The sequence below is a fragment of the Amphiura filiformis genome, chromosome 17, assembly GCF_039555335.1.
Source record: "Amphiura filiformis chromosome 17, Afil_fr2py, whole genome shotgun sequence".
Classification (NCBI taxonomy): domain Eukaryota; kingdom Metazoa; phylum Echinodermata; class Ophiuroidea; order Amphilepidida; family Amphiuridae; genus Amphiura; species Amphiura filiformis.
This window is the reverse complement of record NC_092644.1, coordinates 28914178-28940635: the sequence shown is the minus strand read 5'-3', so window position 1 is coordinate 28940635 and position 26458 is coordinate 28914178. Positions and strand designations below refer to the sequence as shown.

The window sequence follows — 26458 nt, the reverse complement described above, 5'->3', positions numbered from 1 at the left end:
CATTTTCATTTGAGGATTAAACCCCATGAGAACTACCTGCCGATTGGCCAAAGAGAAGTTTTCATTATCAATTGGACCAATCAGCAACATTGTTAGAATAATTTCACCACACAAAAAAATTGGGATGAATTATTTAAAAAGCTCCATTCTGATTGGTGATTAAAGGGAAGATATCATGTAATTGACCAATAAGAGGCAATGTTAGATCGGCAGGTAGTGCTCAGGGGGTTAACCATATTAGCACCTCTCTGTCTTTCAAATTAACAAAATCTTACAACCATGTGATTGTATGATATGATAAGTATGTCAACCAAATATTTGACTCTTAAAACTAAAATAAAAATTGACGAAAAATTGAAAGCTCGCCTACCAAAATTAAGTTACATAGTATTCAACCTACATTATCAATGCAAATGTGTGTACAGAAAGAGTCGTATCTGCCTGCTTCACCAAAATATAGGTGGTTTTCAAAAAGGATTAGTATTCTCAATTTTGAACACTGTCTTTTTTTTTTTTTTTTGCAATTAAGTAATACTTTTTACCTCATAAAATACTAAAATGTTGCAGCATTTTATCTTGATATATGTCAAACCAAACATACATGTTGGATTGTTAGTATAACCAGCACATTCAGTCAACTACCTTTGTTTCAGAGCGGACAATTTATATTCGAAAGGACAAACATGTGGCTAGTGGCTTACATGATACCTATACTTTTATAAAACAAGCCGAGAATTTGGGTTTTTGTCCATATAAAGAGTTTAGATTCTGCTTACATGATACCTGTACTTTTATAAAACATGCCGGGAATTTGTGGTTTTTTTTCTCTATATAATTTTGATTCTGTTTGTTTAAGTTCTGGTGTGTTTTTTTCAGCAAAATGGTGTTTTAAATGTACCTCTATGGAGAGAGTAGCCATTGGAGAGTGCTATGACCTTAGTGTTCAATTGGTTTTAAGCTTGTAGCCAAATTTTGCACCTCTTTATGTCCTAATACTTAAAAGACAGTACAAAGGAACAGACTCACTAGACAGTACTTCATCTCAGAATATCAATGTCCTATACCTCAATACTCATGAAACAAATGTGTTTATAACATGACCAGTAAAAAAATTAAGGGAGTAAAATACATCATGTTAACTATTTCTACCAGTTGCACCATATATAAGACAATCTACCTTACACGCTGATGCTATAACTCCAAACCTTTGGTAATAGATGATTCCAAGGTGATGGTGAACTCCTCAAGTTGCATGAGAAGATTGACGAGAAAGTCGAGGGCGCTGTGCGAGTGAAAGAAGGAGCATTCGTCGTACATGCTGGTTGCTACTGGTGTTTCGGCTAGCAGAGGGAGCCACTGATGCAGCATGTGATCTCTGTTAATTAAATTGACAATAAAAAAAGAAACACTTTTCACACGTGACAGTAACAATCAAAGGTGACAGTAACACTCATTTTCATAAGAGGCCTGAAGGTGCAAAACTGAATTATCCCAAACTGTGCAATGGACTGATGTTGGACATAAATGGGCAAGTCAGGATAGGACATTCCTAGAAATAGGCGCAGAGGTTACTTACCAGAACTAGATGGAACAGGGCTGTGTGAGATAATTTACAATGATTTTATTAGATGGTAATTTTATTTAGACACATTTTTAAACCAAATTGAGTTGTACAAGTGTACTGGAAAGGGCCACTTGAACAGTGGTCACTTGAAAATATAGTTGGCGACGTTTATTGGGGGAAGGATGCCAATTAGGTTAAATACAGTATACATATTGTTGCAGTATAATATGAGCCCTACCACTAATATAGTATGTCTCATCTGTAGTTAAGATTTCACAGTGGCAGATTCAAATAAGTGCCTTTACGTGATTGTGCCGCCAGCGTACAGACAAATCGCCCTTCTACACATGTGTATACACCCCACGGGATTAGCTTAGTGAGTCTCCTGTTGCAAAATTTGCATTATTCTTAACTTATGACGAGACAGACTATACTCCAATTCTATGCCATCCATGCAAGCAAGCACCTACCTGATTCCTATGCACACTAGTAGCTGAAATTTGCCATCTTTGCCAGCCATGTGTGCTCCAAAATTGATCTCATCTATGGTATGGCAGAAAGTCCTTCTGGCACGCTTCTCCTGCTGGGAGCTTAGACGCCCTTCATCGTCACAATCTAGACTGTCCAAATACTTGGAAACTTTCTCTGTAAATAGAAATGCAGTAAAAATGGTTAAGAGTGGGTAATGCAACAATTAAATGATTCAGAGAATGGTAAAGTAAGGTTTTTCAGTCATCAGCATGACTACCCTCAAGTCACTACATATCCTTGCTCGAATCCGTATATAATAACACGATGGTATGGTATACAATTCAAAATGCATTTAGTAAACAGGTAACACACCTGGGTGGGCTGGGAGATGGTTGCTGTTTTTATTACCATTCTTATCTCTATCGACATCATTGATTAACATCATTTTGTTACTCGTCAATCATTTTTTAAAGATATTATAGTATACCCCAAGTGAAAATTAGATTTTCTTAAAAATTTATATGGTTTATCCACGGAAATATCCACGAATAATTTCTAATGAAAAGCCAAATTACTGTTTGTTAACAGATATTCAAAATCCATATCCATATGTTACTCACCTAGGAAATCCCAGACAAAGAAATTATTGCGGAATAGTCTCGCCGATCTGAAGCCATGTTGTAAGACATACTCCATGCACTTGACTAATCCTCTCTCTCCGCAGAGTAGCACCGTTAAATGTCCACGCTGAAATGGGAGCAACAATGAGGAAACTGTTAACTTCTTAGCCGTTGAAATCGTGACTGTATTCTTCAATAATCTATCTCCACAAGAACAATGATAAACAGAAATATAAACAGTTCTCCGCTGCCTTTTTTCCACTCAACTAATTAAAATTGCTTTGTATGGAAGGGCTGCAGCAAGATTGCATACAAAAACAGCCAACTTTGTTCCTATATTTAATTCACGCTCACAACATGTACCGTATTCGTTCCATTAACCGCCCATACCCCTATAAGCACCCACCCAGCGACTTTACTACACATGATCCTTTATCATCATGTGCAGGATCCATGCATGCAACTTTTTTTCTTTTGGTGTATCAAACACAGAGCCATCAACACACAAAGTCCATATTCTGGGCCATTTCATATTCTGGGCCATTTTTACATAATGTAATTATGTAAACAATATAAAAAAATAAGCGCCCACCCCAAATGACTTTGTTAATCGCCCTGGGCGGTTAATGGAATGAATACGGTTGAAAGTAACAAGTGCATCCCACAAGCATACAACATTGTAAAAGGTAAACCACATTGAAAATAAAGTTATATATCAATGGAAAGCTTATGATGTCAGGATCGTTAGGCAAATAAAAAATATTCTTTTCTGCTTCCTGACATCATAAGCTTTCCATTGATATATAACTTTATTTTCAATGAGGTTCACCTTAAACTATACACAACTTGAAAAAATTAAACCCATCACACTATGTAATGTTATAACTATAATAAAAGTCAGATAGCTGTCAATCGAACTCAAAAACAGTTTATGATTAGTGACTATCATGATGCTTGAATTTGCTGAACGCAGACATAGAACAGCACACCCTATGGTTAGTTTTTCACCTTCTAATATACAAACTGTCTCAAAAGTCAGGTCTACATAATAGGAAATATTCTTTCCTGAAGGCACCATGTCAACAATGCCTAGTAAAGTTCCTTTTTGCCTTGTAAAAGTACTGACATAATTCGCAATTTTCTGTGATTCCTTTTATCCAATGAAGGCACCAAATGAATCGCCCTCCCTTTTACGTAATTCTAATCAATCACAGGCTGTGGGGAGTTTGATTGACAGGATTGTGAGATGCGAACTAGTTTCTTTCTATTTAACTGTTATTACAAGCATGCAGTCGCTACCTACATAAGGCCGTCTCCCATAATCAAAAAACAGGAACAGTACATACTAGCAATTAGTCAGTTTATAGGATGCTCGCAGTTGGACAAGTTTAGAACAGTCTAGCTTTCGTCAGGAGTAGCTCTGAAGCTTTTGTCATGAGTAGCACTGACTTCTTCAGGACAAAGTACCTAAGTATGAGACATGTAGGGCACTCCTTGCCTACTGATGGCTCTGAAAAGAGCCGCTCACTGCCCCTTGTGAACAGTGAACAAGCAGACCTCGCCTATCTGCTAATATAAAAGTTTTTGGTGGCTCTTTTCAGAGACACAACTTATTTACTTTTTTCTGTTGACAAGGGGCGGTCTTCAGTGAATGGCTCATTCAGAGCCACCAAAAACTTTTACATTTGTAGAGCTACTCCTGACAAAAGCTTGCCAGTTCTAAACTTGTCCGACGGCAAACCCGCTACTATTGACAGCATCCGTTAACATCTCTTGTATCATGTCCCTGTCAGGTTTCATAGGGCCTTGGATTTGTCTAGATGGGCTAGGCGACGGGAAACTAGGGATGGGTGGTGTACACTGACTTACCTCTTTCTCTGGTTTGTAGAAATATTTGACAATACTAGTGACAGCATCCGTTAACATCTCTTGTATCATATCCCTGTCAGGTTTCATAGGGCCTTGGATTTGTCTAGATGGGCTACGCGACGGGGAACTAGGGATGGGTGGTGTACACTGACTTACCTCTTTCTCTGGTTTGTAGAAATGTTTGACAATACTATTGACAGCATCCGTTAACATCTCCTGTATCATATCCCTGTCAGGTTTCATAGGCCCCTTGATTTGTCTAGATGGGCTAGGCGATGGAGAACTAGGGATGGGCGGTGTACTCATCCCTCTAGCTGGCTCTTCTGTGTCTGATGGGTGTTCAATTAATTCACCCACTAGTAGCCTCTCCAGGCTGCCATCATCTACACCACGTCCAATCCATCTACCGCATGGAAACCTGTAATTTAAACAATGGGATTTTGGAATGGTTTATTACAACAGAAGTTTCTTCATTCGTAGGGTCTTGGAAGCAATTCGTATTAGGACTGAAAGACCCAGTCTGAACCATGACAGAAGGTTAGACCTTGACCCTGTCTTGGACAACCTCCTAACCCTCGAAATCAAGAGGGTGACGTCATCTACAAATGCGACATCATCAGAGGTATTTCAACATCACTAGCAACAACACATCTTCAGAACAATAACATCCGCTGAAGACGCCGGTTGAGCCATTGAAAGCGCTCCGGTGAGTGTACCAAATTTGAGTAGCATAGAAGTTTAATTTTGCTTTCTATTCTGATATAAAAACTAATGTGATTTTGTTATTGATATTTTACGAAGACTTTCACAGCTATGGAGCCTTTGGTTAATATACACATCGTCTAGTTTTTAATATCTCATTTCTGATGTTTTAAATTACATAATTTTGAACTGTTCTCATCCAGATGATTTTCAAGAACTGACAAGGACGGTAGGTGTTTTTTGCTTTCATCTGCTGTAATTATTTTTCGATTTCCATCTTGGAAAACAATGAGGTACTTTTTGCATGAACATTCTGAGGTGTAGATACTTAAAAAACATATTTGAAGTGATTCATGTTGCCTAATTAACTTTTTATCATCACAATGAATTGCTGGATCTTTGAAATCAAAAGTTACACTTAAAAATTGAAAAATAAAAAAAATATGGACCAACACCAGAAAATGATGCAGGCAGGGACGAGAATCAAACAACAAATTTTATGTGGCCTAAACGTACTTCTTACTTTTTAGCATCAGCTTACCTGTACATGTGACCTGTGACCTCATTGCGTATTAATACTGAATCCACCATCCAGCGAGGTGATAGACCAGAGTTATCATGTCCAATTCGAATTGTGGTCAGCACTCCCAAGTTGCTATGCTGTATAAAACAATAATTATAAGCAAATAATGAAGTTGAGTTAAAGTCATATCCATACCGCAAGCAATAATATTGTTTTGCTTTTGTTTTTACTTCTAACTTGCTGCTTGGTCACCAGAGAGGCTATTCTCAATGGGAAATCCCATTCGTCTGATGATTGGTTAATTTTCATATTCATGGCAGAAAATTTTTAAGTGCCACATTTAGCACATGTGGCTGATGACTGGGCACAATGAGAAGACATACCGTATTTTCGTCAAATAGTCACCCCCTCTCAAATAAACGCCCCCCACCACTTTTTTCAACCAAGATGTTTAAAAAATGCTGATATTTCCATGCTATTTTGTGTAGTATAAAGCTTACCAAGTCGCCCACAGAAGTCTGTGTTTCAAGTTCATAGTTCGTCAATTTAGCGTGAGTTTTAAGTTTACGTATTGATTTTAACAGGAATTATTGTTCTAAAATTGACCTTGAATAAACGCCCCCCCCCCCCCATTGGGAAAATGTAACGCCCCCGGGGGCGTTTATTTGACGAAATACGGTATTCACTTTTGAGAATGCAGTTGAATAATCAACATGATATTGCAGAGGACTGGTGGGATTAAGAAATAGTATCTTATTTTCCCTCCCATCCACCCAAGGTAAATATTGCAGGCAGCTGGCTGGCAATTTTGAATTCACTATCCAAGGTTTTTTGTTTGGGGTCATAAAGTAATAGCAGACATTCCTGTTATCCATCTATGAATCACCAATTATGGAAGGTGCATTTCTTCTCTGGCAGATCAAGTTCTTACTAACCTCAAACATAATCTGTGATGATCCTTTATGCATGGGTATCTTTCCTGACTCAGCTATTTCCCCTGCTACAATCACATATGCGTTGGCCGTTGTCATCGATTGAAATTTACGACTGTGAATGATGATGACTTGGTACACAACAACTGAAAATCAAAACAAAATGTGAATGCATTACAAACGTGATCAAAATCTGTTACGCTTAAACAAGTACCTTTACTCGAAAGAGGATGCAACTTTCTTTGTTAATCATTTTCTCCTGTTAGTGTTCCAACTTTTACATTGAAATCAGATCAGAAAAAACTAACATGATCATGATTTGCCTCATTTTACATGATTTAAAGCAAAGTGGCCAAGTATTTTTCTCTGAAGGTGAAAATTTCGATTTATGGATGTCAGGCAAATGTTGGCGATGTGTAGTTAATTAACACTTATTTTTGTATTATTTTGAACAATATGATTGATGATGAACAGCTAATTATCTTCATAGAAATTCAAATAGAAATCAAACACTTTGCTCTGTTATACTGATATAAAATTAGCCATGGACATTTGTAACATGCACCAAAAGACTCTCTCTTCACAATGTTGGAAGACTTGGTATGGAGTATAATCCATATATACCAGCCCTCGAATTAACCCACGGCACCCATGGCATTTTGCCGTGGGTGCCCATCCCCACTGCCGTAATGCCCTCAAAATATGTCCTTTACCCAAGGCAGTCACTTGCCGTGCCCCCGGGGGTGCCACTCATATACCATTGCATGTTGTCATCACTGACCAGACACTTTTATTTTTCACCCAAAACACTGACATGCCCAAGGGCTGAAAGGTAACCCTTACCACTGACCTGCTATGAAAAAAGGATACCCAAATCACTGACCACATGCAGCCATGGTGCAAACAAAGGTACCCATATCACTGACCTTACATGTCCCAATGACCCTTTTCACTGACGAAGGTAGAAAGCAATATTTACCTAGTGTATTTCCAATCCCTTTACATACAATTTCTGTTATAATATGAAATAGCCTGGAATATCATCCTTAACACAAAATTGTGGTCATACACAACAAACAAGCTGCAATCATTTCATTGGTATCCAATTAGTACAAGTACATCCTGGGAAGATCATACACCAACAGGTTATTTGTAGTGGAAAAATTTCCTATTCTTGGCAATAAATACATGAACCATATTAAATTCACAATACTTTTGCATGATGTATACTCCATCTTGGTCATTTGTGGTGTATGATCCCTTGGGATGATCACAGTTTTCAATGACTAAATCCCGGGCCGAATCCATGATCCGCGCTAAGCTCTGAAATCTAAAATATAAAGCACTTTTTTTTCCTTTTTTCTTCGGATTTGCGCGGATGACAAACAGCGATGGCAAATGTCACTTCACGATTTCCAAAAGGCATGGTTCCTGTCATATCTGGTTCAGCAGTCAAACGTATGTCGTAATCCATTCCGATTACACAGTATCTGTACCGTGTACAAAATTCGTAGTCTCTACGCCTCGCCTCTCGCGAGCCCGCTTCGGCAGCATGCACAAACATCACCGAGTTTTAATTATGGTACAAGACCGGGCACAAGACTAATATATTACACTTACAGACCCGGAAGTAAGAAGTTGTTTACAATCAGAAACGAAAACAGCGGCTGACGTCAAATGCTGGACTTTGATTTTTCATGAACCCAAAACGCCGACATATCTATTGTAAAAAAGGTACCCTTTTTCCCAGAAAACACCAAAATTGAGACCCTTTTCGTGGCCTATGCTTAAAAAGATACCCTTTTACCGCGAAATTTTGGTCGGTGATGACTTCATTGACGGTTCAACTGGCACCCCCGGGGCCGTGCCCTCTAATGAAGTTGCCGTCGGTGCCCCAGCCCTGCCCCTTCATTATAAAATCATCTATCAATGTTTGTGTGTGTTTTCTTCACTTTTGAGAAATTGCCTTGGTGCCCTTCTCAAATTTTCAACAGTTGCCATGATGCCCTCTTGAAATATTACAAACTGCCGTGCTGCCTTGCCTTTTCAGTGAAGATCCAAGGCAATTTTCAACTTGCCCTAAAAAAGTTGCTGTGCCCCTTCAGATCCTTAATTCGAGGGCTGATATATACAATGTAGTTTCATCTCAAGTTGAGAGTAATGCCATGTTGGATCCACAGTGGTAGCTTCGATTCGCGCACATGTAGCCCAATCCCACAGGATGTATACACATGTGCAGAAAGGCGATTTGTCTGTATCCTGGACACGCAACCACGTACATGCACTTAAGCACCGAGTTGAATCTGCCATAACAAAATCCAAAAACCTCAACTTGAGACAAGACACACTACAGGTTAACTTACCACTTGTAGTAAATGAATTGGTAAAACAGAAGTAGTCTACAGCATTGAGGGAGAGTAGAAAAAAAAAATTCCAAAAAAAAAAAATTCCAAAAAAAAAAAGTGAGCTCATGGATATGAAATCGCATGTGCATGCTGGTAGGATTTCAATTGGTTCTGTTTTTGTATCTCCTTGACTATAGTGCCATTTCGCCCCCGAGCTTTATATTTTCATATGAATTAACCTACATTGAGGTTCATATTTTGTAATTACGAGCATTCAATATACAATAACCTTATTACTTGCATTTTTTTACTTGTTTGGTAAAAGCAGATTAATACATCCTGATTTAATAGCATTTAGTAAAACTTTTTAGAACACTATTTTTTTGAAGGAGAGCAAAGAAAATTTGGCTGAAGCAGGATGTACAACAGCGATCTCTGGTTGGCATGGCCAGTGCCATTCAAACCCTATGATGGACAGCAATCCCCATTACCCTATCTTTAGTCAGGAACTGACGAATGGCCAGGGATCATGCCTACATTATGCTGGGGATAAGTGAAGATTGCAAATAGATTTAACAAACTACAGGGCCCTATGTTTGCATACTTGAAACCAAACACTTACTTGCACAGTTCATAATCTGATACAAGCTGCTGTAGATGTTTGTGTAGAAGTTTTCTCTCTAACGCAAGACGTACAAACGCCCTCGCATGACCAACATCCGTCTTGATTTGAGTCATCTTCTCAACATTCCTGTGTAACAAAAGAAAGCATAAATATATAAGATATACAAAAACAAAAATGCTAAAAATGGTTATTAAATTCAGTGTGGTTTCTCATAACATGCTCTAACAAACATATGTACACTTTCCCTACCCATTTTTCTCTCTACGTCTATACACCCATGGAATTTTTATTTGACAGGAGCGGAACATGTGAATGATAGAACCTACAAAACAAATCTGGCAGTTCTAGGTGTTTAGAATCTGGTACACCACTCCTGTCAAATACCTGATTATTCTGAGAAAGATGCATACTCGCGTAATAAAGCGCAGTTTGTGGGTGGCGTACCAATTACTTACCTCATATCAAAGAGTAGATCTGTTGGTAATGGATACATGATCAATTCAGGGGCTTGACTGGAACTGTTACGCCTCCTTAAGCTACCATCCCATCCTATTACTTACCTCATATCAAAGAGTAGATCTGTTGGTAATGGATACATGATCAATTCAGGGGCTTGACTGGAACTGTTACGCCTCCTTAAGCTACCATCCCATCCTATTACTTACCTCATATCAAAGAGTAGATCTGTTGGTAATGGATACATGATCAATTCAGGGGCTTGACTAGAACTGTTACGCCTCCTTAAGCTACCATCCCATCCTGAAAAAACATCAATGAAATAACACAAAAACAAGCGTGTCAATGTCAGCTGGTATATATTAACGACAAAATATACACAAAATAGCTTTTGAGTATTATAATTCACATGTAGGTTTTCTTCATGCAAGTTGTACAATGTATCCAACAAATATTAGCATTTTTTTCTCCTCTAGACCACCTTGAAATAAAAATAGTTTACAATAGGAATAGCATTGGATTCTTCTAGCTAAAATCAGGGCAATTAAACAAAAACGGTTTATAGCCTCTAGAAATGCATTGGGCTATTCCAGTTGAAATCCATACACCCCTATGGAAGATATTACCTTAATCGCCCACATAGGGAGTAGATTGCAAATGGGGTCAAATGTGCAGGAGACATGGGGGGGGGGGGGGGTGTAGATTTCACCCCATTTGAAATTCTCACCCCCTGTGTGGAAGATTAACCCTAACCCTACCCGTGGTTTTTTGCTATCGGAAGGGAAAGAAGAAACGAAAAAGGAGAGAAGGTGAAGAAAGAAGTCACTTGTTACCCACGGGATTCGAACCCGAGACCCCTCACATGCCACGCACACAATCACCGACATGTAGCTGCTGAGGATTGGCTGCCCCGGGCAGCAAATTCCTGGGTATATATGACTTAGGCTGATTGCGTCATCAAGTCACATGGAATGTGTGCACGCAGAGTGGTTTTAATAGTGCGCTTTAGTGAGACTCAGTTGGGTTAGGGTAAAGGTCATGTCTTCCATAGGGGGTGTATGGATTTCAACTGGAATAACCCATTGTTACTGTACAAAAGGATGGAAAACTTAATAAGTCCTGGAAAACAACATTACTTTTCTGTCATGGTATTTTTTAATAACAATCCAGTTCCAATAAAAATACTTGAAACTGGGTTGAATACATAATAACAGGAAATATTCTATTTTATATTCAGAAATTTATTACACAAATTTGACTCCCTTGTTACCAAATCCCAGGTGTGTCTGAGCAATGCTGTATGACATCTGGCATCTTATTTGCAAATCAAATGTTAGCATTTCATTTGATAAAGTTCATAATTAAATGTAAACATACAAGCATGTATTCAAAATATCTGAATACACATGTGGATAACAGATGTATTTATTGTTATGATAAATACAGGATTCACAGAATATAACAATGTATGTGCTGTCTGGTATATGCTCTAGGGTAGTTGAGTTATCATTTGACAGGGAGATGTATTAAATATGAAAATATATCCACAGTACTGTATTCACATCTGAAGCTGTAAATTGCAATTTTGGTGCAGAGAATAATGATATTTAGCACAAGAAAATTGTTCATATCCATAATAAAAAATTGTAACGTAGACCAAAGAAACTTCAGTTGCTCCCAAAAACAATTCTGGAGAGTGTGAACAGAACATTAATCCACACCACTAAATTCAAAACACTACATCATATGCATAGTATAAATTTATAAACTTTCAGAAATTTAGTTTTACTCCTGAAATTTGGCAAAACACAAAGCAAACCCGAAGTTTATGAGATGAATATAATGTGATGAAAAGGAAGGTTTGTAAATGACTCGGAAATGCCACACACACTAAAAAAAGTCAAACTGCCTGTATTGCGTAGGTGAAAAATTGCAGCAAACTTGTGTAGGGACCAGCTCAAAACAAGCAAGTTGATGCTGCAAAAGCGCCTTGTAATGTGTAACAGCAATAATTCTGGAATAGCCTTTATACTGTACATTTTACTAAATAAAGTGCAAATATAACACATAGAATGTGAAAGGTATTCCAGAATTATTGGAATGATTCTGGAATACCTTTCAGGCTATAATGTATTGCCATGACTGAAACAGTTTGTAAATAATGAAGACTTCATCAAATGTTAAGTTACAAAGTATCGACATGTTAACTTAACACTAAATTTGTCAAATACCTATGGATATAAGAATAATTATGAGCAAAAATAATCCATGCCAAAATACATACCTGGTACAACGACTGGCTTTTCACTGTAATCTGTGTCTCCTCTTTTCTCTCTTAACTTTCTATAACTGATGAGATGGAACCATAATGCTGATTTGCCCTGTTGATAATACAACAAGATATAAATAAGTATGAAGTATTAAACTGGAATAATATGCAATTTCATCATGAAAATTATATAGCGCACTTTAAAAGTGAAATTACATATTGAACATTCTGAAACTTTACATGGTATTTCACCTTTTATCACAGTTCTTTTGCACTAGCACCTACCATAACATTATATGTAGATGATGATATCAGGGTCCATTTTACTGAACTTTATGAAGCTTGGTAAGTCTCAAAATCAATCGTAACTTATGACACATCATAAAATCCATTTCACGAAAATGACTTATGATCGGTACCCTTTGTAAGTAATAGGGATTTATTATAAGGACCTTCAGTAAAATAACGTCTAGTGAAAGGGTATTCGTAACTTACGAACGGTTATTTGAGTTAAGAAGGGGGTTGAAAGTTACGTGAAATGAACCCCTAATGATTATCTGACAAAGGATCTACCTTTTGTGATTTTGATTTTGATTTAAACTTTTGATCCAAATACAAGGAATTAATTCCTACCTCGGAATTTTCAGATGGTACTCCATTTAATTGGATTAATTCCTTGTGTGTGGATCAAAAGTTAAATCAAAATCATGATTTATACCAACACAGATGAACATGTATTCCTTTTGGTTTGTGACTTTAATGTGTTACCTAAATTATAATCCTATTTTGTACAAATTTGACCATACCTGTTTCTTGGTGATACCATGGCTGAATATCCTCTCCAGTAGATCACATAGTGATGCTATGAGTGTGTTCTCTTCCACACCGGACCTATTCACATCTCCATGACCAAGTTCTACAGCCTCCTGACCCATCTTGCTCACCAACATCTTCTTTGTCTGCAGAGAGAAGAGCAGCAGAAAACATTTAGTGCACATTGATTCAACAACAAAATACAAAAACTAAATTTATATAATGCTTAGAGCCATGTTGTACCATTTCCATAAAGATAGATTTGTATTTCTTTTCCATAAAATGTTTTAATTTTGACCCGAACAGATAAGGCAAAATGGAGAAAATCACCATTTAATACCAGCGCATAATGTTGCCGATGTGCGTCACTCTAATCGTGGCTGAGTTCAGTTCTTTTGACGTGTTATGACCTTCCCACATGCCATGTATGTACAGTGTTATATGGGTATTATGCATGAGTTTTACTAATATTTCGAACACAATAATAAAATGTATAAAAACACAGTTTATAATTAAATACAGCATAGGTTGTAGGATATTTTAATCAATCAAATCACATTACAAAAGTGTAAAAAATCTATATTTCTAGAAAAAGTGAGGGCAGCCTCTGGAGAAAATGTTGCAATTTGGCTTTAATGTGAAGACCACATAAAAGAACCGCAATATGTTAAGCATAAGAATCAGTTCACATCCTCCATGCATGCGACTGTAGTGCAGACCATTGTCCGTACTTGTCCGCAGTCGGAGGTAATCACCCTGCTCTTTTCGAAACTGACTAAGAGCTACATGTACATGTATGACTCTCTGTACTCAGTGGCTTAAGGACAGAGTACTCTCATAATTCATTTACCCAATTCTAAAAGCACTCATTCTAAATCCATGAATTATTTGCACAACTATTGATCTGTTTGCACACACTCATGCTCTACTCTAAAAAGAGTAAGGAAAGCACCAGATTTTTCCAATTGGGTTGATATAAAAAAGAAAAAACTGCTCTAATATAAAACTATTTTGAGTATTTTTTATATGGAAATTGAGAAAATCAATAAATAATAATAGAGAAAATTCTGCTGACTGACGTGACCCGACCCATCTTTGAAATTTTACTTGAGGGTAACACATTTTTGTTTGTCTGATCCTGCTACACATGTCACATGTAAAGACATGTCAAAAATTCCATCCAAATGATAAAATAGGATCCGATAATTTAGGATACAAACATGTTCACATTCTTCACTTCTTTTCAACGAAGACAGGTAAAACTGCATTCAAAGGAAAGTATTCATCCATAAAGGAAACAAGGAATCTGATTCAAACCACATTATGTCATGCAATAACAGGGAATGAGTCTAACATTGCTTACATTGATTTTGATTTACTGACAAAAAAAGGTGCTCAAATTCCTTTGTTTCTGTTTTTAGCAAATGAAAAATTGCCTACAACTTGTAACAGCAAGTTCAATATTCAAGGTGTTTGCAAATCATAGCATTTTTGAAGGATTGGTAACTGATGTAAAAACTTTAAATTGAATATTTACGACATTATGCTCATTTCCCTTGTTCGTGTCATAATAGATTTGCATCCAGAGCCTCAGGTAGCAATTCTAATCCAAGAAATCACTTGTCCTCAATTTCAAATGTCAAACATGATTATAATGCTTTGCCATCAAGTCTTATATTTCTCTAGCTTGTTTTTCACTACCTAGAGCTATTGAGTGGATATGTAGGCCTTTGTTTAGGTGCTGTATTGAAATCACCTCCCATTCCTCCGGTTTCACACCTGTCTGTACGTGTACTAGGTTATCAAATACACTGAAAACGATATGTGCCTTTATGGACTAGTACTTGATTTATACACCTGCTAGCATACCATCACTCTCAGTGTCATAAATCTATCATGGTTCACAATTTATAGCAACAATGTACCTGTCAAATTTTCAACCTGTTTAATACATTATTATATATTAGAGGCATGTTCAAATTCTTCAAAGTAGCTGAGTTCAGAGCATGTGTAAACTCAGTCAAGTTATGTGACCTGGCAACAAGACTGTTTGATGCAAGAATGGCTTTTAACACTAGTCTCCAAATACATAAATAACACCCAGTGAAAAAATTTGCATGACCATCCAGGATTTGAACCTGAGACCTTCAGATCACCAGACCAATGCTTTACCAGCTGAGCTAATGAGGCAGATGGGGAAGGGCAGTGACAATATTATCCTCAGTTCAATACCCATCCTCTGGGCATCTTTTATTTAAGAAGCTCAGAAAGTGGTTTTGCACCTACCTACCACAGCTTCAACAGAAAGTGAAAGGACAAACAAACAATATTTTTTTGGCCTAAGCCTACCTTGATTTTACACTCCTTGAGTAAACCCTCCACAAATTTCCAATTAGTTTGTACTTGATCATAATGGGATAACTGCACCTGCTGACTGTTACCTCGTTTAGCTTGCTGGATGTATTGCTGCAAATAATGTAAGACAAAGAATATGAGTTATAATTTATATCTTACTTAATTAACTCTCTTCACGCGGGTGTCGACTGCAGATGACAAGTTTTTAAAAAAAATTCAAATTCAAAAATTTCAGAAATGTAAATTTTTATGACCATATTTGGAATCAGCATGAAAAATGGATTAAAATGAGTACAAACAAGCCTAGTATTGGTTCAGTAGTTCTTAAGATAGCTCTTGATATTTTGAGAAAATATTTCAAAACTTGACCTTTTTCCGTTGCAGTGCATGGCTAGCATGCAGAGCATTAATGTACATGATGTGATCATAGAAAACTAGATGAAGTTAAAAAGTGAAGTTGGTAATGATGAACTGAAAAGAGAGCAGATGTACACCAACTTGCTGTGGGGAAACAAGGAAAACACACAATGGTATGCTGAGAGGACAACAAACAACAAATGTAGGCACAGAAGTAGGAAAAGTTCAATAGCCAAAAATTACCAATTCCACGGCCCACAAAACCTGCAATAAAATGTTACATATTATTTCCATTCACATGCAAATACGAATGTTGTCATTCATCCCCATAGCAGAAAATATGGAAATAGTCAAGAAAATATGTATTGGCAGTGTTTAAAATAAGGCAGACCTGGGCCAAAAGCTAGTGAAAATCAATGCGGGCTCCCTGACTCACTACCCTGCGGGCCAACAGGGCCTGTGAAATTATGTCTCCAAAGTTAGCACGGCAGACTCAATACTGACTTCAACATCAATCCATGGCATTACCTGTTAGCCTAACAAAGTGTCACAAAAGTGGACAAATTTGAGTTAGGACCCCTGAGAAGTGATCTGGCCTGCAGATCCAAGGCCAGAATGGCAATTGAATCTTTTGGCTCGATTCAAGCAATTAATTTGCCTCCTTCTGTATCATCACATTTGGACAAAGTTTATTGTCTAATACGGGTACTATAGCCAACTCACCTAATCATCAGTATTTTAAAAGTTAAAAATAAAATTTTCGAAAACTATGCTTAAGATACCATTTTCAGGAGCAATACCAAAAGTTTGGTTCAAACTAGGGTTCAGGAAATGGAAACCAGGTTAAGTGCCCACATTATTTAAACTATGTAAAAAACATTTTTTCAACAGTTTTTCAGTTTGCTCTACTTGAATCCTATGAGATTTTTATGTTTGTCTTCTTGACAATTAAAGAATAATTCCTTGATTTTGATTTATTTCAGAAACCTGTAAAAATCTGTAAAACTTTCAAACTCTTGAGATTTATAGTATATTCTTATATGCAAGCTGCTCAAAGACTCATACACTGTGTCCCCAACCAACTTAAGTATCCCCTTCCCTTGGGCTTTAACCTACCTCTCTTTCTTGAGGATCCAACTGAAGATGTTCCGAGTGTTGCTGCTGCCTGTCTTTCCGTCTCCACTGAGCCGAGTTCCTGTGACGAGTGTTACTGAAATACCAAAGTAAGTAGAACACAATAAAAACATGAATAGAAACAGAATTAAGATTAACATGGAAGAGAGAGATAACAACTACCTCATCTTTTGAGCACTTACAACTTCTGACAAACTCAAGAGCAGTTTCACTTTGCAAAACCAAACTGCCGTGTATTTTATGCTTAAAAATCAACTTTATATGAAAAAGTGCCAAATGTGTGATGAGATTTTTCACATTTGTGACAGAAATATGGGGCACAAATTAAATTTCTTCTGAGTGTACATATTAAGACAATCAATAAAAGACAAACAAGGTGACGCCAAATAAGGAAAAGAAAGAAATTTTCAAGTGGTCTAAAACTTCAAAATGTTTGCTACAATCCCAAAGGAGCAGTAAGTCCCCGGGGGGTGACTCCCATTGTGGCCTGTACACCATCCGCGATAATGACAATGCGTAAAAAAGGGAAGTTTTTCGTGGGTAGGCACGATGCACGCGTACCGTGTTTTAGGGTGTCAAAAACATTCAAAATTAGAAAAAAATTGCAATTGCTAATACGTGGAAATGAAATTTAGGTATGAAATTTGATACAAGGAATAAAATCCCTGTTTAGGGTGTGAAAAGGGTATCGTTTTAGCCAAGGGTTAAATCCTTGTTTAGGGTTCCTTTCAAAAGTTGATTATCGCGGATGGTGTGCAGGCCACAATGGGAGTGACCCCCCCCCCCCCGGGGACTAAGTCTTGTACTTTGTTATTGTCAACATTTGATAACAAGACACATTGTAATGATGCTATATACATGTGCTATTCTCTATACTTCAAACTTCACCAATACCACTGGTAGAAAAATCCAAACTCTTGGACACATATGCATCTTGAGTAGAAACTAAACCTATTTTTGTGTTTTATTATTCCAATACCTATTTTTATTTTGTAATAAAAATCAATTTCTTTCAGCAACCATATTAGGGACGCACCATTAGATACCAAGGGGAGGGCTGGGTAGTTTTTTGAAGAAAAAAAAAAATTTTGTCGCGCCATCTGAGCAAAAAAAAAAAATTTGCTCCACCTCAAACTAAAAAAAAAAAAAAAATTGCTCCACATCGGACCAGAAAAAAAAAGGTTTGATGTCAAGGGAGAAAAAAAAATTGTCAACAGTTAGTGAATTTGCTCCTTTTTTCATCAATGATATATATTTTAGCTCCAAACTGGTACGTATTTTGTGCGCATTTGATTGCGAAAAGTTATTATGTGAGCCGGATCTGTGAGTGAAAACACTTGATTCACTCTACTTCACAGATTTTCACCAAATTCCACCCCAATGTCAAAATTATTATAGAAATCTGTGCCTGCCAGGGCCACGACTGATTGAGAGCATAGGCGTAGATCCCGGGGGAATAAATCCCCCCAATATTTGCTAGGGGTGGTCCATACAATCATCCCCAATGTTGACGCCTGTATGTGGGTTTCTGATGGAATTAACCTGAAAAACCCCAATTTTTGCGCTCTTCGCACGCATTTATTGCACATTTATACCGTATTTCACCAGTTAAGCTCCAATATGCCAAAAATTTTCGCGCCAAAAGAGGTTCATTATACTTCAAGAAAATTTTTACACATAAAAATATTGATGTTTTTTGTGGCATTCGAAATTTAGGTGCTACAAAACATAAAAATTATTAAAAATATGGACAAAATTTTACAATTCGACTAACAAATTGTTGAAAATTATAGGACTATACGATTGCAAAAAAAAAAAAAATGTCTCTCCGAGGTGTTGAAATTTTTTTTTTGCTTCACCGAGGTACTAAAAAAAATTTGTCACAACCACAACTACCCAGCCCCCCTTGATATCTAATGGTGCGTCCCTAAATGGGCTGCAATACCACTAACACTTAGGGGTTTGGGTTATGGTCACGGATTACTTATGGTTGCATAAAATCACAAATTAACACCATAGAATATATAATTTGATTCACATTTAATTTGTCCATCCACTTATATCATTTATACGTGATAATCACTTACTTAATTGTAAGAATTTTTGGGCATCTTCTCAGTGAATTGAGAAGATGAAATAAATGCAGGGAACTTGTTGTGGGACATCAGACATATCAAATTGCATTCTGAATACGAATAATGTCCTTCTGATATCAAATAATTTTAATTTTTAGAAATTCGCAATGTAATACACATTTTAAGGCAAATGATTACAAATTGATATTTTTGATATTTAAATATTTAACAGTACTCGAAGTACACGTTATAAATCTGATGATTTATACTTAAAGTGTATGTAGGTGGTATGAAAAGCTGACGATCAATTGAAAATTTTGACCTTTGTATTGAAGATACGGATTTTTTTCCCCAAAACACCAAAAAAAATAGGTCTTTTGGGAAAAAATCCATATCTTCAATATGAAAGGTCAAAATTTTCAATTGATCGTCGGCTTTTCCTCCCAGCTACATACACTTTAAGAATATGTCATTAGATTTATAAAATTTACTTCGAGGACTGTTATATATCAAAAATGTGAAAAATATCAAATTTTAAACATCGTGAATTTCAAAAAATGAAAATTATTTGATATCAGAAAGACATTCTTTGTGGACCTTTTTGGACTGGGGGCATAAAAAACCTCTATTTTTTCGTTGCTACGCTCGCAAATGGGACTTTTTGGGTCAAAAAAAGGGACTTTTGGGCCTTTAGCATTTGGGGGGTGGGGTGCCGCACCCCCTGGCTACGGGCCTGATGTAACATTTATTATGGAATTTGAAAATCGCTCCTATTCTGCCCTGGTAGTATCACAATATCAATATCCAAGCCATTCTGAGTTACTATTAAAGAAAACAATGAAAATATGGGCTTCAAGTTCAAGTAATATTGAAGGAATTTAAGGAAATACTTGCTTAGGCCAGGTGTTGAAAATAAATGTTTTTCTTGCTTAGGGGTAAAAAAATGCTAATACTTGTTTAGGGTAGGAAATTACACTTGTTATACTTGTTTAGGGGTGTATTTTCAGTTATTGCGTATACTTGTTTAGGGTGCTTTTTGAAACTCCATGGCCACGCATGATACCCCTTTGTCAATGACCAGTGACACCCCACCCCCCTCGGGCAAACAGGTTAACAATGCAAAAACGCTGGAAAGCTCACGTTTACGAAGCAACTTACTTTGGTGTATGAGGTTGTTTGAGTAGCACTTCATCATGTAGCTTAGGAAAGATGCCAGGTTTGTGGCTGTTTTGGCTGTTATCAGCCAGATCTGGCTGTAGACTAGCCAGCTGGTGAGGAGCCACAGCTGAATAATCTATACTGCGTGCACGCATACGGATAGTAGACTCTGAAATAAGACATAAAATCATTGGTAAATCTAACCTGCCAATATCTTACAAAGAGAATAGGTTTACATATATGAAATATAGTAAATTTTTCCTTGATAAAAGTACGAAGACACACACGCTCTATCACAAAAGTGCAAAGACACACACGCTCTATCACAGGCATGCAACGCTGGCATGGACAATCAAACGATCGGCCCTCATGAATATGTGAGAATTCACAGCACAGTACAGGGACTTTGACTGTTTGTGGTTCATCTGTGGTAGTGTTTTAATCACCAGCTAGTAGTTTGTCATTAACATTTAAAACCCGATTTAAAACAAGATAAATCCTGAAAGGTAGTTAAGCATCAAGAAAATATGTTCAAATCTGGTTCAACAACTCTTCCTATACCTTTGTACAGGAGCCAAGCGTTGTTAATCCGTGATGAACCAACACTTTTACTGTAGCGTATACGCGAACGCCGAAGCGAGACTACGCGTTCGCGAGAGCGCCAGAAATTGGCCATGCCTGGAACCTTTGTGCGATGCCAGCTTGCAAGTTGAATTCAGTATTTATCAGGTAGCGGCTAAACATTGCCGTTTTATTCTGTAGTTTTATTGCTGATATCAAAAGAGAAATCATCGAAGTTTTTGTAAGGTTTAGTGGCAATGATTAACTGACATTCCTCGTAAAATAATCGTGAATTATACAATTTTAGCTTCTTTTCGTTGTTGAAAGGGATTCAATCATGTTTCACCGTTGTTCATCACTGATTAACAACTCGCGCCCGGCGCGTCTGCGTGGTAACCACTCAGACGACGCGGATACATCGTTGTTAATCGGTGATGAACAACGGTGAAACATGATTGAATCCCTAAATAAAGACTTAGAAAGTAAACCACTGCTAGTAAGAAACTTACATGTACTATCCTCTCTGCAATTGACAAGTCTCTATATTGACTTGTATGATAGAAACTTAAATAATATACATACAGCCTATTCAAACACTGAATGGGAAGCTGATATGCGCACATCTGGTGTAAGGAAATGCCCTTGTAAATTTATAATTGTTGCATATTTCTAGGTTATGCAATTGATTGACATCATTTTCTTTCATTTTTTGTCCCAACGCAGGGATTTAAATTAAAACCCACAGCTCAGAGTATAATAATGACAGTTCTACAGATGAGCAAACAACTAAGTCGAGTATATGGTATTGTAGAGTTTGTGTAATGTTGTTCCCAAACTAAATTAACTGTGACTTCTACATGTCTACGTTAACTAATTCATTGTATTAGGCAAAAAAAAGCCTTTCGCAAACTCTCCATTTATGTAGTCATGACCGGTGCCTGAAATCACCTTTTTCCTCACAAACTGTCCTGAACATATTCAAAATCAACACAAAATTTATAAAATCTGTCTGAATAAACTGGCCTTATAGACCACTTGACATGTGACGTCATTGCCCGGCAGTATGCGCACGCATTATGATACTTTCAATTGTTCTTTGCCCTGCAGTGTGCGTGCGCATCGTAGTCTGCTCAGGGCATGTGTATTTTAAATCTCCCACCACATTTCATATAGTACAAGAAAGCCATTGAACAGTGAAGCGGTTCGTTCGGGCATATCGACAGACCAATCCCTCGCCTTTGTTGATAAACAATGATGTAAAGTGGTCTATAAATTGGCCCAGTGTACATATGAAATGTGCTGGGAACTCTTACAGATTATTACTTGAGTCTGTCACCAAATCGTGCAACATTTAAACTCATGTCATTGTTTGCATCTGTGTATAAAGACATGATAATTACGGATCTGTAAAATAAAGTTTTACAGGCAACACAAACGGAAAACTAATTTACCCATGGCGAGAAATGGAGATCCCAATTGTGTTTTGTCGTTTCCGGGTCAAGTCATTACTAGCCCCCTGTTGTGGTATTGGCATAATCAGGGATCCAATGGGATATACGCCGAATTTGTAAAGATCTTGAAGCGTGGTGGGTTTGATGGTTTTATGAATGTCATTCCATCAAGTATAACATCGCGAAAATATTTCTCGGTCTTAGGGTAACTTTCTTATTCATGTCATAAAGATCATTGCATTTAAATATCAGCTCAATTGGAGCATTTTTGAAAACTTGACCTTTGACCCCTTTATGACCCCTTAATGACCTTAAATGAATATTAAAATATTTTAAACATGTTTAGAATGTCATAAATTTCAGCTCGATTGGAGCATTTTTGGTTAAAATGACCTTATTTGACCCCTGTGACCCCTTGGATGACCTCTGACTTTGGGAAATATTTTTATTATATTCTTTACTTCTTCCTCTTTTATTTGACACCACTTGGGGGTTCATACCTTCGTGGAATTTAAAGATATGTCCATTTCAGACCAAATGGTTGATAAGTAAGTAAGTAAGTAAGTAACATAGACTGATACCATTTCATGGTTCAGCAAAAAGGAACAAAAATAGAAAACAAAAGATGTAGAGCCTAGAAATAGCCTATTGTCTGTCCAATTAACTTAGACACCCAGTTTTTGTTACTTATTTGAAAAAAATATCCACTTTCAAAGAAAGTCATGAAAGAAAAGTGTTAACATTCGCTGAGACCTAACGGGATTTTGTGTTTCCAAAGCATTGAGTGAGAGTTTACCAGAAATTCTATTGAAATTGGAAGCTTTTTCTCAACACTTTAAAAATAATCCGGTAGAAGTTGGGTACCATTATATTCAGCATCGAAGTGGTTACGTAATTCTCTTGGTTACCGGATCACGCTACTTTGGTATGCCTTCGAGTGCCATATACTTTATGTGGTGATCATTTCGATCGTGGTTCATTACTCTAGCGCGTGATCCCGTTGACATAGTAACATTACGTAACCCGATACTGAATTGGAAGGTCTTATTATACAGATTTGTAGGTATTGTGATTTTGGATAGTGAATGGATGAATAGTAAATTAGTTATACTGCTCACCAAAAACATTTTATAAAAATGAAAAATATAATTCAGTTCATAAAATGCAGACAGTGTTTCTAATTGGGATATTTATTCTTAGTGTATTAACTCCGTGATCCCAGCTGTCCCTCAACCAATTACAACAATTGGTAGCGGTATTTGAATCTTGTTCTGTGCATGCTTTTGGCTTGGCCCAATTCCAAGAAAACACAAATTGTATACCCTATGAATGTTCTGATGTTATTGGTGAGGAGTATAATTCACAATACACTCCAGAGCATAGTAACTTGCCCTATCATTTGTTATAATGCACCAACTGTGACATCTTTGGAGTTATGCATGAAATTATTGATTGGCTCCAAACAAAGGATTTGAACCTGTGTCCTTCACCAAATCATGGCACAGTGCAGTCCATTCAATCAAATATTGTCATCAACCTATTTGATCGTAGTGTATTTGTTATGCGTGTGAAACGACCTCCACGCTGTAGATTGCAAACATGCTTTTGTTGAATGCATTTGAGTAGACCGCCATTATTGTGAATTAGTAAAAGGATCAAAGAAAAAAGGGTGGCATCACTGATCAATATACATGATTACAATGTTCAAACACCCCTTACTGTAAATAGATTATCCCATCAAAAGTTTCAAGTCATTAGGAATATTCGGCTGGACCCAGATATCTTGCTGTAAATCGGTCAAAATTGAATAAAAGTAGACAAGGAAGAATATTTTGTCATCACTTTACTAATAATTTCTGTTAGGTCTGACCGTGTTTAACAACTTTTCTTTCATGACTTTTTGCCAAAGTAAAAACTTTTCGAAATATATCCTAAAAACCGGGTAGAAGTTATTTGGACAGACAATAGTAACTGTGTGATTTTTATACAACTCTATGTAGGCCTATTATTTCCCGACTGATATGATCCGTGTTAATTTGACAAATTAACACCATAGAATATATAATTTGATTCACATTTAAGTTGTCCATCAGCGCATTACCTTGCATATGTCATATCTACGTGAATTCTATTTCACACGTAGAATTTTTAGGCATCTTCTCAGTGAATTGAGAAGATGAAATAAATACAGGGAACTTATAGAGATCGGATACTCACTGATAGTGACATTGGAACCATATTTTGTAGGGCCTGAGAGTACATATCATTATATTTATAAAGTTCACTTCGAAGACTGTTAAATGTCAAAAATATCACTTTTTAATCACTAATTATTAATTTTTGAAATGTGTATTATATCGCAGATTTCAAAATATCAATTATTTGATATCAGAAAGATGTTCCTCGTATCCAGAATACAACTTGATGTGTCTGGTGTGCTCTTAAGCTCTAGTCAGACGGTCAATCTTTGCCAACATACTTCCATAGGGAATGGCAATGATGAATTGCCTGCACCTGGTTCATAGCAGTTTGAAGACAAATTTGACCGTGTGACTGCCACTGTTTGGTCAATCTTTACACAATTTGGGGTTACAGGAATGTCAAAATAGTTTGCAAGAAAATACAACATGTTCTATTTTTCCTTCAAATTTTACAATACCTAGGGAATCATAAGCCAATTATAGAACAAGAATGTGGGTAGATTGAGGGATTTTCACAGAAAATTTTGACATAGTCAATATAATATCAGTATCACTGTGTATCAGTATCTAGGAAGAGTGCAGAATTTTGTTTTGTTGCATGGTATTAAAGTTTCTAGATGTTTAAACTAGTATCATCATGTCTAGAGGTAAAACATTAAACACTACCTGTAACCTACTCATGCTACTTGAGAGGAGGAGGTTCTTTGGAACATCAAAGTGGGGATTATAAAGATAAAGGTACTTTCTATAGCCAAGAAACACTTCTGGAAGGTTCTTAATCATTAGAGGGGGCTTGCCTCAGAACAATAAAATAAAAATGTGTAGGCCTACATGTACTTTAATGGTATAGCAATAGCATTATGCTAAGGGCTATGTGCAAACATAATATATGAAAAACAATGTAAAGCCTAAAACTAATACATTGTATAGGCCCCTTTTTAACAGAAAGGAAACTGTATACCGCAAAAATAGCAGCTGCACAGCTTGTTAAAATGTTTTATTTTAGCATGTTTATTTTTTAATCTAATAGGCCTATAATATTAATTAAATTTTACAGAACAAGACATAAAGGCAAAATCAACAGTATGAGTATAGGCCCCTATAAAGACATAATACAACATACTGGACTATTAAGATTGTCCCTTTCTCTTAATACAGTGTCCCTGTATACCACAATAGTTCAAAAACATTTGATGCAAATATTTGATAGTGTGACTGGGTTTGGTTAGGATCATCAAATATCTGTCAAAACGAAATTTGAAGCCAAGTTTGAAGTCCCACAAAAATACTGTGCAAACATTGCTATCCGATCCCTTAGGGGATTTCCCTTAATACCGTCCAACAGATGTAACATAACATTGTTTTAATAAAACTATTCAATGGGAATATCTATAAAATGCATAAGCTACTAATCTATGATGCATTATGGTAATTCCCAAAAGGAGATGGAGCTCTGGGATGGTGCTTTTTTTTATCTTTTTGGGTTTTTTTTTTTTTTTTTGCTTCTCGATTTTTTTTATTCAGATGCAGAGAAACAAGAAAGAAGGAACCTGTACACTGTCAAAGTTATGGAATAAACGGATTTTAACTACCATATCAATAGGTGAAAACAATTTTTGAATATACCACGCTGCACTGGTACGTTTACGTGGTACCTCTGCATTGAACCACATCATGCTGTCTCACTCGCACCTGTAAGATAAGTATTTTTGAAAAGACCGGTATTGTATTCAATCTATGATTGCAGACATACACAGGTGACGAGTGCAACCTGTTTGTAGTGCAGCGCGATATATTCAAAATTGTTTTCACCTATTGCTATGGTAGTTGATCCGGTTTATTACACAACTTCACCAGCGTATACTCGTGACATGTGTCCGTACCTAGAATTGACTTAACAGCTATGTAGGAATACCATTAGGCTAAAAATCCAATTAGGGGGTCTAAGAATGCTGATTAGAGAATAGAATATTTTGG

General features: G+C 36.8%; 1 protein-coding gene across 1 annotated transcript in view; it reads right to left on the bottom strand.

Annotated features, from left to right (window-relative positions):
- Positions 1-807: 807 nt before the first annotated feature.
- Positions 808-26458, bottom strand: part of LOC140138235 (DENN domain-containing protein 5B-like) — a 99683-nt gene continuing 74032 nt past the window's right edge. Inside the window, 15 exon segments of the mRNA XM_072160150.1 lie at positions 808-1375; positions 2035-2209; positions 2656-2782; positions 4681-4942; positions 5768-5886; positions 6685-6827; positions 9045-9103; positions 9649-9777; positions 10107-10205; positions 10317-10410; positions 12392-12488; positions 13183-13335; positions 15539-15655; positions 17018-17111; positions 20269-20437. Of these exon segments, the coding sequence (XP_072016251.1) occupies positions 1192-1375; positions 2035-2209; positions 2656-2782; positions 4681-4942; positions 5768-5886; positions 6685-6827; positions 9045-9103; positions 9649-9777; positions 10107-10205; positions 10317-10410; positions 12392-12488; positions 13183-13335; positions 15539-15655; positions 17018-17111; positions 20269-20437 (2021 nt within the window). The 3' untranslated portion in view covers positions 808-1191.